General features: G+C 39.9%; 1 protein-coding gene across 9 annotated transcripts in view; it reads left to right on the forward strand.

Moving 5' to 3' along the window:
• ppfia1 (PTPRF interacting protein alpha 1) overlaps positions 1–18,603 on the forward strand; it is an 89,847-nt gene that overhangs the window by 13,141 nt on the left and 58,103 nt on the right. For all 9 annotated transcript variants that reach the window (XM_061975185.1, XM_061975186.1, XM_061975189.1 and 6 more), the window contains exons 3-4: positions 13,338–13,439; positions 13,783–13,947. In XM_061975185.1, the coding sequence (XP_061831169.1) occupies positions 13,338–13,439; positions 13,783–13,947 (267 nt within the window). The remainder of the gene's footprint in view (positions 1–13,337; positions 13,440–13,782; positions 13,948–18,603) is intronic.

Genomic DNA, 18,603 nt, shown 5'->3' on the forward strand with positions numbered 1-18,603 from the left:
TCTAACCTAGTGGATCCTCTTTTTGTGTATTTAAGAGCTGCATAAGTCCTGAAATTTTGAAATCAAACCATGGAGGCATGGCAGAGATATTTATACAATCTTGCCTTCCTTTAAACTTCTTCCAAACGAGCGTTTGGAATTTGCCCCAATTGTGCATTTTCCCAGTCATGACGTCCGCAGGTAAATGTCTACCATATATGGTAGACATTTACCCAAAGTGTTTTGCGCGAGTTCGCGCTGTAGTCAATAAGCTATGGAAGCCCTAAAAACTACAACATGGATGATGGAAGAAGACACTGTTGAAATGGAGGCATGTGAATACTGCCCACAAAGCGTTGCATCCTAAAGACATGGCCGGTCAGAAAGCAGTATGCAAACAGTCTGTAAAACATAATCTATGCAAAATTTCGACCAAAAAACACCATTACCGGTACATGTTGTATAGACCAGACAACAGTGTTTTGAATGTAGAAAAAAACATTATATGACTCCTTTAAGAAACTTTTCTATGACTTTTATCTTTGGAATTTTGCCTATTGTTAATGATCCCTATGAGAGACAAGAGGGTAAACATTTTTTTTGGTTTTTTTGCATACTAACTTCTACGTTGATAGCAATGCAGCTAATGGGATCAATCCATTCTGCCTCTAAATCACTTTAAAATGCATTCAAAACCACCAACAATACTATATTTACATTCTGTAACCTGTATAAGAGCGAACACTGAGTAACTTTTTTTCTAGCGTACAAACACATCGACGTGCTACAATATTAGCCGTGACCTCGCTACAACGAGAGATAAGCTAGCTTCAAAGTCCGCACCCGAATTGCTTTTGAGTTTGTAATGCACAACAAAATGCAATACAACACCAATATGTACTTATTAAAAACATGAACAATCATATTACAGTGTCTGCAAAGTATTAGCCCACATTTCATGTTTTGTTTGTACACACCTAGCTCAACAGCGTATATAGTGACGTGCTGCATGTATCATGATTGATATTACAGTGACTCACTCGATGGACAGTTGTTCGTTTGGTCCAGGTGTGCCCATTAGGTCGATCGCGAGCTACCAGTCGATTGCGGAGGGTGTGTCAGTCGATCGCCAGCCAGGCATTAAAAAAATAGACCTAAATTTTACAATCATCAATCTTCACTATGACGTCACTTTTGTCACTTGATTGACATTCATGGCATCCGAGGATCTTGTGAGATGACGCTGGTAGCTGCAAACTCGGTATTAAGAAAAAAAACTGGCCGTCAGGAAGGCGAGAAACACTTTTTATTTCAACAGACTCTCGCGACGTACCTGCTGTCAAAAGCTTAAAGATCGACCGCACAGTTCCTGGTTTTACAATAGAAGTACTGCTCCATCCTGCCTGCGCTAACAAAATAAGAGTGTCAGAAACCTAGCGCACACAAGCTAGCAAGCTACCAGTGACGTGCAGTCACTAGAGGCAGGTGAGGCGGGGCCTCACTTGCCATCATGGAAAGAAAAAAAAATGTAAAAAGAAAACATTTTTATTAAATTGTTATATGTATCCAGTGATTATACTATAAAGTTATTTTCCATTTAACTTCACCAGTTTTAGATTATTTTTATTCAAAATCGCTGAATTTTCACATTTGCCGTTCAAATACTGAGAAGAGACGGTGCGGTGAACAGCAGCCAGTTGAGGCACGTCACTCATTTGTGCCTCACCTTGGATTGCGGACTCGGCTAACTGCTGGCCTGCTGTGCAGTGAGACTGTATTGCTATATGAATTATATTATACATTTCCATAGTTTAGTTAACTGAGGTATATAATGTACAGTGTATTTTGTCAACAACTGTATGTGTGTAAGTATTTCTTGTGCTGAGCGATTATAAAACGGCTGCAAAAGACGCACTGGCTGAGGCTCCAGTAGTCTCGCCTCCTTCACCCCCGCCGTAGATTGCAACCCCTGACAGGAGTGTTATATCAACTAAAGCCCACACTTAAACTTTCCACGTGCAAGATTGAATCTATTTAAAAAAGGTATTTCATAAGAAGCCAAAAAGTGCAAAAACAATAATGTTCGTGTTGGAGGAGTTGTGAATGACTGCAGGGACACAACATTAGGTACACCTGCAGACTGCAGGTGTATCTAATTCACAACTCCTCCAACATGAACATTATTGTTTTTGCACTTTTTGGCTTCTTATTAAATAACTTTTGTAACTTATTTTTATGGGCTTTCCTCTTTGTGATGTTAAGTTCCTGTTATGCGCTGTTATACAGTATATGCCTTGAGCTCTTATTTTGAAGGCGCTAAGAGCGGAAGTGATGACACGTTGGAGTGGAGCGGAAGTTTTTGAAAGAAGGTAAATAAAGTGGTCCTCGTGTAAACTGGAGCCTCCGTGTTTGTTATTTTGTAGTTTTATACAGTATAGGCGACATTTATAAACCCTCGGTTACACTTTTTTAAATAGATTCAATCTTGCACGTGGAAAGTTTAAGTGAGGGCTTTAGTTAATATAACACTCCCGTCAGGGGTTGCATTAATCCAGCACAACAGCGGCAAATGGACTTCATTTATAAGTAAAGGTAAGACCATAATAACGTTTTTTTTAATTAAATGTGCTTTTTTGTGTGCTACAGTTTGTATGTGTAAAGTTAAAGTTAAGTTAAAGTACCAATGATTGTCACACACACACTAGGTGTAGTGAAATTTGTCCTCTGCATTTGACCCATCCCCTTGATCATCCCCTGGGAGGTGAGGGGAGCAGTGGGCAACAGCGGCGCCGCGCCCGGGAATACTTTTTGGTGATTTAACCCCCAATTCCAACCCTTGATGCTGAGTGCCAAGCAGGGAAGAATGCTGGTATGAGCTTTTAAACATAACCCGTTAACTGCTGCCAATCAAATGGTGAATAAGATACTCTTTAGGGTTCATATGTTTGTAAATCTGACTGTGATAAAGTCAGTGCCTCACCAGCCATGAACCTCACCGCATGTCACTGCAAGCTACAGTTTGCCGTCCATATATTTCTTGTAAAGGGTATAAAACGAGGATGGAAGCTGGTCAAATAAGACGCCAAAAACCAACTACTTTCATGTGGCATTGGACCGAATGGGGTACTTGTTTTCTCCTACACAATGTAAATTTGAAAATGTGGAACATATTAGCACTACTGTGAAACCTGTCTGATTTCAATCAGTGCAAGTCATCAGAATCAGGTAATACACCAACATATATTTTTGTTTTCTTGAAAGAGAGGAATCTGAATGTGTTAAACATGCTTTTATTTTTATTAAACACCTATAATAATTTTAACAAAAATGTCTGTTCCATCAAAAATAAATAGAAATTATATATATTATCAATATATGTATATATATATATATTTATAAAAATGTGTGTGTGTGAAATGTGTTTGTGTGTGTACATGTGTGTATATATGTGCATATATATATATACACTGTATATATGTGTGTATGTATGTGTGTGTATATATATATATATATATATATATTAGGGCTGCAACAACTAATCGATTATAAAAATAGTTGGCGATTAATTTAGTCATCGATTCGTTGGATCTATGCTATGCGCATGCGCTGAGGCTACGTTTTTATTTTTTTATTTTATTTTTTTAACCTTTTTTTATAAACTGCAACATTTACAAACAGCTGAGAAACAATAATCAAAATAATAGGGGTGTAACGGTACGTCTATTTGTATCGAACCGTTTCGGTACGGGGGTTTCGGTTCGGTGCGGAGGTGCACCAAACGAGTTTCCACACGGACATATTAAGTAGCGTACTGCACGTTGTGTAAACAATATTCAAAATGCCGGACATTTGAGGCATTTAAGAAACTCCGCCCTGACAGCTCCGCAAAAGAGGACATGTCCGGTGAAAAGAGGACGTAAGGTCAGTCTATCCTAGCTCGTTAGCTGCTAGCAAAAGAGGACATGTCCGGTGAAACCGATCGCTGCTAGCATGCTAGTTTGACCGGGCTAGGTTAGACTGACCATACATTCACCCATACTTGCCAACCCTCCCGGATTTTCCGGGAGACTCCCGAAATTCAGCGCCTCTCCCGAAAACCTCTCGGGACAAATTTTCACCCGAAATTCAGGCCGAGCTGGAGGCCACGCCCCCTCCGGCTCCATGCGGACCTGACCTGTTTTCACATCCGCTTTCCCACAATATAAACAGCGTGCCTGCCCAATCACGTTATAACTGTAGAATGATCGAGGGCGAGTTCTTGGTTTCTTATGTGGGTTTATTGTTAGGCAGTTTCATTAACGTCCTCCCAGCGCGGTAACAACACACAACAGCCGCAGCTGCGATTGGACCTGGATAGCCTTCGGGAAGAAGTAGTGGAGTACCAAGTGCTTGGCAGTGAAGATCTTCCGCAGGAAGCAAAGATAGACCGGTTTTGGGCCATGCTAGGGAGAGATGGAAGATTCCAGGCTCTAGCACATTTGATGAAAGCACTTTTGTGCGTGCCACACAGCAATGCATCATCAGAGAAGGTGTTCAGCATGGTTAGAAAAATAGTGACAGAGAATAGAACAAGGATGGACAATTCCACCCTTAACTCAACAATGAGTAGATGAGTGTTATGTGTGTGTATATGTGTAAATAAATGAACACTGAAATTTAAGTATTTATTTTATTTATATACATACATACATATATATGTATGTATATATATATATATAATAAAATAAATATATAGATAGCTTGAATTCACTGAAAGTCAAGTATTTCATATATAATGATTTGCGAATCATTTTCAACCCATATTCAGTTGAATATGCTACAAAGACAACATATTTGATGTTCAAACTGATAAACATTTTTTTTTGTGCAAATAATCATTAACTTTAGAATTTGATGCCAGCAACACGTGACAAAGAAGTTGGGAAAGGTGACAATAAATACTGATAAAGTTGAGGAATGCTCATCAAACACTTATTTGGAACATCCCACAGGTGTGCCGGCTAATTGGGAACAGGTGGGTGCCATGATTGGGTATAAAAACAGCTTCCCAAAAAATGCTCAGTCTTTCACAAAAAAGGATGGGGCGAGGTACACCCCTTTGTCCACAACTGCGTGAGCAAATAGTCAAACAGTTTAAGAACAACGTTTCTCAAAGTGCAATTGCATCTACGGTCCATAATATCATCAAAAGGTTCAGAGAATCTGGAGAAATCACTCCACGTAAGCGGGATGGCCGGAAACCAACATTGAATGACCGTGACCTTCGATCCCTCAGACGGCACTGTATCAAAAACCGACATCAATCTCTAAAGGATCTCACCACATGGGCTCAGGAACACTTCAGAAAACCACTGTCACTAAATACAGTTTGTCGCTACATCTGTAAGTGCAAGTTAAAGCTCTACTATGCAAAGCGAAAGCCATTTATCAACAACATCCAGAAACGCCGCCAGCTTCTTTGGGCCTGAGATCATCTAAGATGGACTGATACAAAGTGGAAAAGTGTTCTGTGGTCTGACGAGTCCACATTTCAAATTATTTTTGGAAATATTCGACACCGTGTCATCCGGACCAAAGGGGAAGCGAACCATCCAGACTGTTATCAACGCAAAGTTTAAAAGCCAGCATCTGTGATGGTATGGGGGTGCATTTGTGCCCAAGGCATGGGTTACTAACACATCTGTGAAGGCACCATTAATGCTGAAAGGTACAGGTTTTGGAACAACATATGCTGCCATCTAAGCGCCGTCTTTTTCATGGACGCCCCTGCTTATTTCAGCAGACAATGCCAAGCCACATTCAGCACGTGTTACAACAGCGTGGCTTCGTAAAAAAAGAGTGCGGGTTCCTTCCTTTGTGACGCCTGCAGTCCAGACTTGTCTCCCATCGAAATTGTGTGGCGCATTATGAAGCGTAAAATTCCGACAGCGGAGACCCCGGACTGTTGAACGACTGAAGCTCTACATAAAACCAGAATGGGAAAGAATTCCACTTTCAAAGCTTCAACAATTAGTTTCCTTAGTTCCCAATCGTTTATTGAGTGTTGTTAAAAGAAAAGGTTATGTAACACAGTGGTGAACATGCCCTTTCCCAACTACTTTGGCACGTGTTGCAGCCATAAAATTCTAAGTTAATTATTATTTGCAAAAAAAAACAAAGTTTATGAGTTTGAACATAAAATATCTTGTCTTTGTAGTGCATTCAATTGAATATGGGTTGAAAAGGATTTCCAAATCATTGTATTCCGTTTATATTTACATCTAACACAATTTCTCAACTCATATGGAAACGGGGTTTGTATGTATATATATATATATATATATATATATATATATATATATATATATATATATATATATATATATATATATATATATATGCTGGCTTTTCAACTTTGCGCCTATAACAATCCAGATGGTTATTTTCCTCTTTGGTCCGGAGAACACAACGTCCACAGTTTCCAAAAACAATTTGAAATGTGGACTCGTCAGACCACAGAACACTTTTCCACTTTGTATCAGTCCATCTTAGATGAGCTCAGGCCCAGCGAACCGACGGCGTTTCTGGGTGTTGTTGATAAACGGTTTTCGCCTTGCATAGGAGAGTTTTAACTTGCACTTACAGATGTAGCGACCAACTGTAGTTACTGACAGTGGGTTTCTGAAGTGTTCCTGAGCCCATGTGGTGATATCCTTTACACACTGATGTCGCTTGTTGATGCAGTACAGCCTGAGGAATCGAAGGTCACGGGCTTAGCTGTTTACGTGCAGTGATTTCTCCAGATTCTCTGAACCCTTTGATGATATTACGGACCGTAGATGGTGAAATCCCTAAATTCCTTGCAATAGCTGGTTAAGAAAGGTTTTTCTTAAACTGTTCAACAATTTGCTCACGCATTTGTTGACAAAGTGGTGACCCTCGCCCCATCCTTGTTTGTGAATGACTGAGCATTTCATGGAATCTACTTTTATACCCAATGGCACCCACCTGTTCCCAATTTGCCTGTTCACCTGTGGGATGTTCCAAATAAGTGTTTGATGAGCATTCCTCAACTTTATCAGTATTTATTGCCACCTTTCCCAACTTCTTTGTCACGTGTTGCTGGCATCAAATTCTAAAGTTAATGATTATTTGCAAAAAAAAAATGTTTATCAGTTTGAACATATTTACATCTAACACAATTTCCCAACTCATATGGAAACAGGGTTTGTATATATATATATATATATATATATATATATATATATATATATATATATCCACAATTGTGGTCAAAAGTTTACATGCACTTGTGAAGGACATAGCGTCATGGTTGTCTTGAGTTTCAAATAATTTCTACAACTCTTACTTTTTTGTGATAGAGTGATTGGAGCACATAATTGTTTGTCACAAAAAACATTCATGACGTTTGGTTCTTTTATGAATTTTATGGGTCTACTGAAAATGTGACCAAATCTGCTGGGTCAAAAGTATACATACAGCAACATACATTATCAATTTTGGTGATGTAGAAAAGTTACAATCAAATCAAATTAGCGTCATGGTATGGCCTCTTAACTTCATGTGAGTGATTATGATTGACGACACCTGTTGACTTCGCTGTGCCCATTTAAATAGGGCTCATTTGATGCAGACATCAGACTCGGTTACAAACGCGACAATGGGAAAGTCAAAGGAACTCGGCACAAATCTGAAAAAACTAATCATTGACTTGAACAAGTCAGGAAAGTCACTTGGAGCTATTTCAAAGCAGCTTAAGGTCCCAAGAGCAACTGTGCAGACAAATGTTCGTAAGTATAAAGTGCATGGCACAGTTTTGTTACCGCCACGATCAGGAAGAAAACGCAAGCTACCACCTGCTGCTGAGAGAAATTTGGTCAGGATAATCAAGAGTCAGTCGAGAACCACCAAAAAGTTGGTCTGCAATGATTTGGAAGCTGCTGGAACACAGGTATCAGTGTCCACAGTCAAGCGTGTTTTGCATCGCCATGGACTGAGAGGCTACCATGCAAGAAAGAAGCCCGTGCTCCAGAAGCGACACATTAATGCTCGTCTAAAGTTTGCTGCTGATCACATGGACAAAGATAAGACCTTCTGGAAGTAAGTTCTGTGGTCAGATGAAACAAAAACTGATCTGTTTGGCCACAATACCCAGCAATATGTTTGGAGGAGAAAAGGTGAGGCCTTTAATCCCTGGAACACCAGACCTACCGTCAAGCATGGTGGTGGCTCTATTATTCTCTGGGCCTGTTTTGCTGCCAATGGTACTGGTGCTTTACAGAGAGTAAATGGGACAATGAAAAAGGAGGATTACCTCCAAATTCTTCAGAACAACCTAAAATCATCAGCACGGAGGTTGGGTCTTGGGCGCAGTTGGGTGTTCCAACCGGACAAGGACCCCAAACACACGTCAAAAGTGGTAAAGGAATGGCTAAATCAGGCATAGGATTAAGGTTTTGAAATGGCCTTCCCAAAGTCCTGACTTAAACCCCATTGAGAACATGTGGACAATGCTGAAGAAACAAGTCCATGTCAGAAAACCAACAAATTTAGCTGAACTGCACCAATTTTGTCAAGAGGAGTGTATACTTTTGACCCAGCAGATTTGGTCACATTTTCAGTAGATCCATAATAAATTCATAAAAGAACCAAACTTCATGAATGTTTTTTGTGACAAACAAGTATGTGCTCCAATCACTCTATCACAAAAAATAAGAGTTGTAGAAATTATTGGAAACTCAAGACAGCCATGACATTATGTTCTTTACAAGTGTATGTAAACTTTTGACCACAACTGTATGTATATATATGTGTATGTGTATGTATGTATATATATATATATATATATATATATATATATATATATATATATATATATTTATTTTTTTTTTTTGTATTTTGTATTTTGTTTATATGTACCGGTACACACACAGTACAAGCCAAAAGTTTGGACACACCTTCTCATTCAATGGGATTTCTTTATTTTCATGACTATTTACATTGTAGATTGTCACTGAAGGCATCAAAACTATGAATGAACACGTGGAGTTATGTACTTAACAAAACAAGGTGAAATAACTGGAAACATATTTTATGTTCTAGTTTCTTCAAAACAGCCATCGTTGCTCTGATTACTGTTTTGCACATTTTTGGCACTCTCTCGATGAGCTTCAAGAGGTAGTCACCTGAGAGGGTTTTCACTTCACAGGTGTCATAGTTTTGGTCCCTTCAGTGACAATCTTCAATGTAAATAGTGCAATAAACAAAACACATTGAAATGAGAAGGTGTGTCCAAACTTTTGCCTGGACTGTATATGTGTGTGTGTATATATATATATATATATATATATATATATATATATATATATATATATATATATATATATATATATATATATATATATATATATATATATATATATATATATATATATATATATATATATATATATATACACACCCGTTTTAGAGAATGCTACAATGGTGACTCCTATTAGCCCAAGTATTTTTTATCATCTTTAAAATCTTAAAAACAAAAAAAGACGTGTGTTATTGTCTCTCATAAGCCTCATCTTCCAAGTGTTTTTTTATCATCTTTAAAATCTTAAAAATAAAAAAAGACTTGTGTTCTTGTCTCTCATAAAGATTGTGAACAATAGGCAAAATTTTTAAACAAGTGCTGTTTCCCTTTAAGCTCCAGACTTCTTCTGTTTGTTTGACATTGTCATCACTGCCACAAGTGGTGGTAATGTATTTTGCAACAGAGTAACCGCTGCGGCCCATAAAAACACAGCTGAAAAACATATTTTTTTGACAGCCCTCTATATTGCGTTCACAGCTTTATGGTTAAGAAACACTGATATATTATATATGTATATTATACAATATATGCTGCACTTTTAACATTACATACAACTTTTGTTATTATCTAAACCGTGATATGTTCTTTCCATTATGCATTCACACATGATTGTTGTCATTGTTAATTTCTTGCATCTAAATTGTTTACAAAATGATCAACTACCAAGTATAAAATCATTTAAATCTCAGTCACATATATTAAGCTCAAAATTACTACCAAAGTAATCGAAGTCAAGTCTTCACATTTTCCTTGTGACATTTCTGTATAATTTTATAATCTTTCAGGGATTTTGTTCTTTCTTCAGGGTCAGAGCCCTGTCTGTCTTGACTATTATTCGATACAGTTGTTAATGTTTCTGCTACAATTTTTTTTTACACATTCTACGTTAATTTGGCAAAAGTTTTAGTTGGAATATGAGTTTTGTTGTATGACTGGTTCTTGGTCACACATTTTTATTTCCTTTTGAATGTTTTGCTTTTTTTCACTCCTCATTAGCCAAGACGGAATGTTCTTAATTGTTCCATACTTTTTGGTTACATGTACATATGAGTTACCTTGAAAGGATAAGGTGGATGGTAGACTGTTAACTGGCTGAAAATAGGAGGCGAGCATAGATAGTTCAGAAGGGAGCTGTACTACCCAGCTTCTGTTCTGGAATGTAGGAAGTAAGCTACTCTGTAATTACTCAAAGGCCTGCCTTCTTTGGCATGTTATTGGTCAGTACAGGGCAGTCTGTGATCATAGCCAATAGCAGTTGCACACTCCGAGTGAATGAGAATTTGGGCCAGACCCTAGTGAGGCACAGTCGTAGGAGTGAAGGCAAAAAGATTACGGTACTTATGCTGATTAAAAAAAAAAGTTTGGTATCTTGCATATATCCACCACACTAAGAAATCTAACAAAAAGCAGTACATCAACTCATGTCTGCATATGTGGTACAAGGCCAAAAATCAGGATGGCACATTCTCTCAAACCAACGATGCATTTAATCCTGTGGTGTGTGTGTACCGGTATATGCAAGTGAGTTTGTGAGCGAGTGTGTGTGAGACAGATGGGGAAAAATGTGCCTGTACGACTTTGTCCACACTTGTATTTCAGCACTCTTTTCTGGACAATAGTAATTAAGAAAAAATGGTACATAATACACATATTTTTTATTGATTTGTTAATGTTCACTTTTAGATGTTTTATCTTTTGATCAAAAGATTTCCAGCAAAAAACTTGAAAACAGTCCGGTCCTGATTAGACCCTAATTGTGGTGCAGTGTGTGGCAGAACTCACATACTGTATTTCAAACAAATACGCTGTCTGCTGGTTTAAATATGTTCATCCAACCATTTATTTTCTACTGCTTGTCCATTTCGGGGTCGGGGTGCACTCAGGCGGAAGGCAGCGTACACCCTGAACATGCATGCAGCAAGGTAGACAAATTGTAACTAAATAAATAAATATTCATGTTGTTTTTTTGCTGTCTGTCTTGTCTGCCTTTGGGGCATTCACACTTTAACTCAAAAAGTCTTTATCTATACATTCAATATGTAAATTTCAGTGATGTTATGGGTCACCACCTTTTTGATTGATTGATTGAAACTTTTATTAGTAGATTGCACAATACAGTACATATTCCGTACAATTGACCACTAAATGGTAACACCCGAATAAGTTTTTCAACTTGTTTAAGTCGGGGTCCACGTTAATCAATTCATGGTAATTCACATACAATTTGAAAGTTGCAGGGGCATGGCACATGTATTCAGATCTGAGTTGCCAATTAATCAAACCAACCACAAAACAAGTATAGTCCAGGGTTTTTCCTCAAATTGGGGCAGAGGTGGTACAATCCGGACCATGCACCAGAATTTTAACGCAAATTTGTTTGCATTTTTTTCAATTTACAGTAATATGCTGTAAGGAACGCCTTAAAATGTATTGTCATTTGTATTAATTTGATGGGCAGTTTGCTGTAAAATCATAAGTCAAGCAGATATTTAAGTATTTATTTTTATTTAGACAAAAACAATTTAAAAAAATATGATAATATACTGTAATATTTGTTGCAATAATGGATACAATTAAAGTTTAAAAGGAATGCAATTTCAAGCAGTTTATATCTTTTTTCTGTCAAAATGTAAAAAATCCATTACATTTAGTGAGAAAATATGAAGTACTTTATTGACACATATTTCCAGGTGTTTGCGGGCCAGATAAAATGATGTCGCAGGCCAGATCTGACCCCCGGGCCTTGAGTTTGAAACCTGTGGCCTAAGCGCTTGCAGAAGAGAATGATGGGCTCATAGCTTGTGTGGTGGGGTCACTTTTGCTTGAGACACTCATAGATGATTTTGAAGCAGCCTTAAAGCGCTATGTGGACAAAAATTTCCACATGTTGTCACCACCATGAATTATTACATTTTAACTGCCTGTTAAGTTAATTTCTCTGCTCTGTTTCACCTGGACTCTTGACTTTCCTCCTTGCGAGATCACGTTTTAAAGTAGTGGCTTATTTTGCCTGCCATATCTGTAATGCTAAAAACATAAACGTTACTCTGACACGAAGGAAACTTTTTTGTGAATAAACACGACATGCTTGTAAGGCTTTCTTGGGGTAACTCATTTTAGTTGACCTTGTACCAGTCAATCTGTACCGTCATAAAACTCTACCTGATCCTATGCAAACTTCTAATAAATTCTTCAATCAATCGATCTATTATAATTAGTCAGAAAAGGTTGGAAACCAAGCTAACACTACTAGCTGTGTTCACTTACCAGAGACAGAATGTTCACAGCACAGTCTGGCATGTTCTGTAGGAGCCCAGTGATCCCTCCGTATCATGCTCTGTATGGCAGAAATCCACTTGTTACGGCAGTCAACGCTATGCACCAAGTTGCGGGAAAAAACATGATTGGATCTGTTTCTTCTTCGGTAGTTGCTTCAGATCTTTCCTGTGCATTGCTGTTGATATAGCACCTCAAAAGTGGTGCAACGCTGCAACTACAGTTAAAATACATAGCTGCCGCAGAGGGACATCAATCGCTCAATCAACACAGCCGGAGCTTTACGCTGTGTTGAGCGATATCAATCTCTCTGGCTTGGGCCGACACAAAATTAGCTGGAGACGGCCGCTACGCAATTTTGAATGCAGGAAAAACCCTGTAGTCATAAAAAAGTGTTTTCTTCTGTGAGAATGTTGTTTAAGACCCTTAGGTAAGTAAACGTCCCTGTGCCACTGATTAAAAAAAAAAAAAAAAATGTTTTACTGTTTGTAAGTATCAAACTTGGTATTTGTAAAAGCATCAAGTTTAAGAACTTAATTACACTAACTTTTTTTGCTGACTGCACATATTTATCTTTTTTGTCCATATCTTAAATGTGATTGTACATTTGGTAGTGTGGGACAGTGAGTACAATTGTAAAAGCTTGCACCTAATTCATGATTGGCTTAAAAATAAAGTTTATGTAAAGAAGTTTTGACATTGCTGCATTTTTTTGTCCTAGGAGTTTGCAGCGCTGACAAAGGAGGTGAACATGTGCCGCGAACAACTTCTGGAAAAGGAGGAGGAGATTGCAGAACTTAAAGCGGAGAGAAACAACACACGGGTTAGTTGCAATTCAGTGATGTTTAAGAACATATGTTATTGAAATGACAACAAATAAGAGATAGTATTTTATTGTCTGCTGCAGTTAAGTTTGTTTGGCTGGTCAATCTCTATTTGGGTAATGTCTTGATGTGTAGTTGTCACTGAAATAACTGAACTCTTGTCTTTGCCCTCTGTGTCATGGACTACAGCTTCATCAAGACTTTATGTAACCATATGCATTAGTTTACTGTCTGCCAACGATGGAAAATAAATCGTTAATTATAGTTTGTAGTTACCCTCAGTGGCAATGTTGGAGCAACAATAACAATTGATTTTTTTAACATTATTTGTGGTTTGTCTAGCTCCTCTTGGAGCACTTGGAGTGCCTGGTTTCTCGTCATGAGCGTAGTCTGAGGATGACTGTAGTAAAACGACAAGCTCAGTCTCCAGCAGGGGTCTCAAGTGAAGTGGAAGTCCTCAAAGCCCTTAAGTCACTTTTTGAACACCACAAAGCCCTTGATGAGAAGGTACGAATTGTTCAGTGTTTACGAGGGGTGTGACAAGATCTCGCGAGATTAAAAAGTGACGATATTTCTATTTTAAGAGCAATCATGTCGAACACCGTGGCAAACATACATGATTTCCCCTACATACCATTGATCGTGGCGCACCGCCACGAAAAAAAAAAACGTACCACACCTTTTTTTTTTTTTTTTACATTAAAACACTTTTTTTTTTACATATTGTATGAATGTATGTAATATATTTCGTCTTTTACATACCATTGGTCATGATTAGTTTGAAAATATAACTGAACTGAACTGCCTCTCAGCTGAGCTACAGCTGGTTGCGCACCTGAATGGAATTGACACTCGACAAAAGTAAGGAGAGAAAGTTCAAGAGAAAGGTATTTCAAGTTATTCAAGGCATTTCTACCTTCATTTTGACATTACTGCCGACAATAACATCTAACTTTACGTGTCTTACAACCTCCATTTGGACATCTGGTGTGCAGAATGTGCATGTTCTCCCGTGTGTGTGGGGTTATCTCCAAGTACTCTGGCTTCCTCCCACATTTTAAAAATATGCATGTTACTAACATGTTGCCTAACAACCTTTGTTACCTATGGAACAATTATTGTAGCAAAATTATTTGCAAAAGCGTTTTTTAATCTGTACGTCTAATCCAATTCATGTGTCTGTGAATTAATGTGCGTCTATCTTAGTCTTTGTGTGCGTAATCAGAACCCCACATGTTTTAAGTTGTCTGTCCATTATATAAGTGTGGGTAACAAAAATAATCTGTTTGTATTTTCTCAATTGGCTGTCTTTTTGCACATTACTTTTTGCTACGTTTCTGCTGTTAAAGAGTTGTCTGTTTTCAAAGGTGTGTATGTGAAAAGCAGTCTGTGTCTAAGACTTGTATGTGTGTAAAAAAAATGTGCGTGTCTGTACTTAAATTTGTGTGAAGCACGAACCCCTTATGTGCATACAACTCATAGACACAGATTGCTTTACACATACACTCCTCTGAATACGGACACACCTTTTTAACAGCAGAAACATAGCAAAAAGTCAAGTGTAAAAAGACAGCCAATTGAGGAATTACGGACAGACAGATTGTACATACAGTACATAATACAGACAGGCAACATAAAATACGCACACGCGGGTCACACACATTGAGATACATACACACACATTAGTTCACAGGCACGTGAATTGGATTACAGACGCCCAGATTGAATACTTCGAGGACCTCCTCAATCCTACCAGCACGTCTTCCTATGAGGAAGCAGGGCTTGGGGAATCTGTGGTGGGCTCTCCTATTTCTGGGGCTGAGGTTGCCGAGGTAGTTAAAAAGCTCCTCGGTGGCAAGGCCCCGGGGGTGGATGAGATCCGCCCGGAGTTCCTTAAGGCTCTGGATGTTGTGGGGCTGTCTTGGTTGACAAGACTCTGCAACATCGCGTGGACATCGGGGGCGGTACCTCTGGATTGGCAGACCGGGGTGGTAGTTCCTCTCTTTAAGAAGGGGAACCGGAGGGTGTGTTCCAACTATCGTGGGATCACACTCCTCAGCCTTCCCGGTAAGGTCTATTCAGGTGTACTGGAGAGGAGGCTACGCCGGATAGTCGAACCTCGGATTCAGGAGGAACAGTGTGGTTTTCGTCCTGGTCGTGGAACTGTGGACCAGCTCTATACTCTCGGCAGGGTCCTTGATGGTGCATGGGAGTTTGCCCAACCAGTCTACATGTGCTTTGTGGACTTGGAGAAGGCATTCGACCGTGTACCCCGGGAAGTCCTGTGGGGAGTGCTCAGAGAGTATAGGGCAGTGATCCTCAACAGGCGGACCGCGGTCCATGTCCGGACCCAGCGACGTGTCCGCCCGGACCCAGCACGAATTATAGTAAAAAAAAAAAAAATGTTTTTTTTATTATTATAATTATAATTATTATAAAAAAATATAATAATTGTATTTATCTGTGAGTTATCGCTAGCGCAAGTCAACGTTCTTTGTTGTTTTTAGTCAAATATCTCCACGTTTCGTTTACACTTCTCGTGTCTCACTCACTCCGTCTCTCTCTCTCTCTCTCTCTCTCTCTCTCTCTCTCTCTCTCTCTCTCTCTCTCTCTCTCTCTCTCTCTCTCTCAGAGAGAGAAAGAGAGAGAGACGGAGTGAGAGCCAGAGAACGCCACTCTGATTGGCTAATTCCGGGGTATGGGTTGTCATCTCTTTCACAACGACGCGCTGATAGGCTGTTACCACCTGGGTCATGTGCACAGTGCATGGAACCTTTCGCTGCAGGCACACAGTTGTCTCGTATCTCTACTTCGCTAACTGTTCACTTGTCAGTCACTGAATGTGAATCAAATCACAATGGCATGCTCCAAGTTGGCTCAGGCTGGTAAAAGAAAGGTGGACAGGGAAAACCGACGTTTCAAGGAAGAATGGACAGAGCAATATGTTTTCATCCTACCTACTGCAAGTACCAGACCAATGTGTCTACTATGCAACACTACTGTTGCTCTGGTGAAAAGTGAAAATCTGAAACGTCACTATCTGAAAGAGCACCGCAAATTTGAAGAGACATTTCCTCATGATTCAGAGCTAAGAAAAAAAGAAATCACGAGGCTGAAAAAGCCATATGAAACATCAAGCAAGATTTTTGTTAAATCTATGACACAACAACAAATAGCAACAGAGCAGTAACGTGCGGTGAGGTTGATGGCTGGTGAGGCACTGACTTCAACACAGTCAGATTTACAAACATATGAACCCTAAAGAGTATCTTATTCACCATTTGATTGGCAGCAGTTAACGGGTTATGTTTAAAAGCTCATACCAGCATTCTTCCCTGCTTGGCACTCAGCATCAAGGGTTGGAATTGGGGGTTGAATCACCAAAAATGATTCCCGGGCGCAGCGCCGCTGCTGCCCACTGCTCCCCTCACCTCCCAGGGGGTGATCAAGGGATGGGTCAAATGCAGAGGACAAATTTTTTCTAAGTTCTTATTTATTTTTGTTTCAAAGAAAATATTTCATGTATTTTATTGGATATTTATTTTATTTTTGTTAATTTTAAGAAAATGTTAAACTACCTACCTCCTGCTATTATATAAGCTTGACCAATAATAAACGGACCCAGCCTGTTTCAAAAAAACATTTGTGGACCTTCAAGATTTGTACTTGAGGACCCCTGGTATAGGGTAACGGACTGTCTTATTGTGGCAGTTCGCTCCCTGTATAATCAGTGTCAGAGCTTGGTCCGCATTGCCGGCAGTAAGTCGGACACGTTTCCAGTGAGGGTTGGACTCCGCCAAGGCTGCCCTTTGTCACCGATTCTGTTCATAACCTTTATGGACAGAATTTCTAGGCGCAGTCAGGGCGTTGAGGGGATCTGGTTTGGTGGCTGCAGGATTAGGTCTCTGCTATTTGCAGATGATGTGGTCCTGATGGTTTCATCTGGCCAAGATCTTCAGCTCTCACTGGATCGGTTCGCAGCCGAGTGTGAAGCGACTGGGATGGGAATCAGCACCTCCAAGTCCGAGTCCATGGTTCTCTCCCGGAAAAGGGTGGAGTGCCATCTCCGGGTTGGGGAGGAGATCTTGCCCCAAGTGGAGGAGTTCAAGTACCTCGGAGTCTTGTTCACGAGTGGGGGAAGAGTGGATCGTGAGATCGACAGGCGGATCGGTGCGGCGTCTTCAGTAATGCGGACGCTGTATCGATCCGTTATGGTGAAGAAGGAGCTGAGCCGGAAGGCAAAGCTCTCGATTTACCGGTCGATCTACGTTCCCATCCTCACCTATGGTCATGAGCTTTGGGTCATGACCGAAAGGACAAGATCACGGGTACAAGCGGCCGAAATGAGTTTCCTCCGCCGAGTGGCTGGGCTCTCCCTTAGAGATAGGGTGAGAAGCTCTGTCATTCGGGGGGAGCTCAAAGTAAAGCCGCTGCTCCTCCACATCGAGAGGAGCCAGATGAGGTGGTTCGGGCATCTGGTCAGGATGCCACCCGAACGCCTCCCTAGGAAAGTGTTTCGGGCACGTCCGACCGGTAGGAGGCCACGGGGAAGACCCAGGACACGCTGGAAAGACTATCTCGCCCGGCTGGCTTGGGAACGCCTCGGGATCCCCCGGGAGGAGCTGGACGAAGTGGCTGGGGAGAGGGAAGTCTGGGCTTCCCTTCTTAAGCTGCTGCCCCCGCGACCCGACCTCGGATAAGCGGAAGAAGATGGATGGATGGATGGATGGACGCCCAGATTGAGATACGCTTTTGCAAATCATTTTGCTACATTAATACTTCCATCGTAATTTAACATTGTTAGGTTCACTGGAGACTCTCAATTATCCATAGGTATAAATGTGAGTGTCAATGATAGTTTTCCCATGTATGTGCCCTGCGATTGGCCATGCTAATTTTGGTTAGCCTGTCAATGAGCTGCTCCATTGTACGTTAAAATTAAGCTAGCACCATTTTCGCCAACCTCCATCCTATATAATAGTATTGCTTTTTTCAGTTTATTCCAAACCATATTATAAATGTATCCTGATTCTTACATGTATTTGCACTTATTGTGTATATATAATGTACTTTCCTTAGTGTGCTTTAGTTTTACAGTGACTTCCTTGTGGCAAACAGCAATAAACCACCTCAAGTTATTTTTTTCACCTCTAATTCAAGACT

This window comes from Nerophis lumbriciformis, linkage group LG15, assembly GCF_033978685.3.
Source record: "Nerophis lumbriciformis linkage group LG15, RoL_Nlum_v2.1, whole genome shotgun sequence".
Classification (NCBI taxonomy): Eukaryota; Metazoa; Chordata; class Actinopteri; order Syngnathiformes; family Syngnathidae; genus Nerophis; species Nerophis lumbriciformis.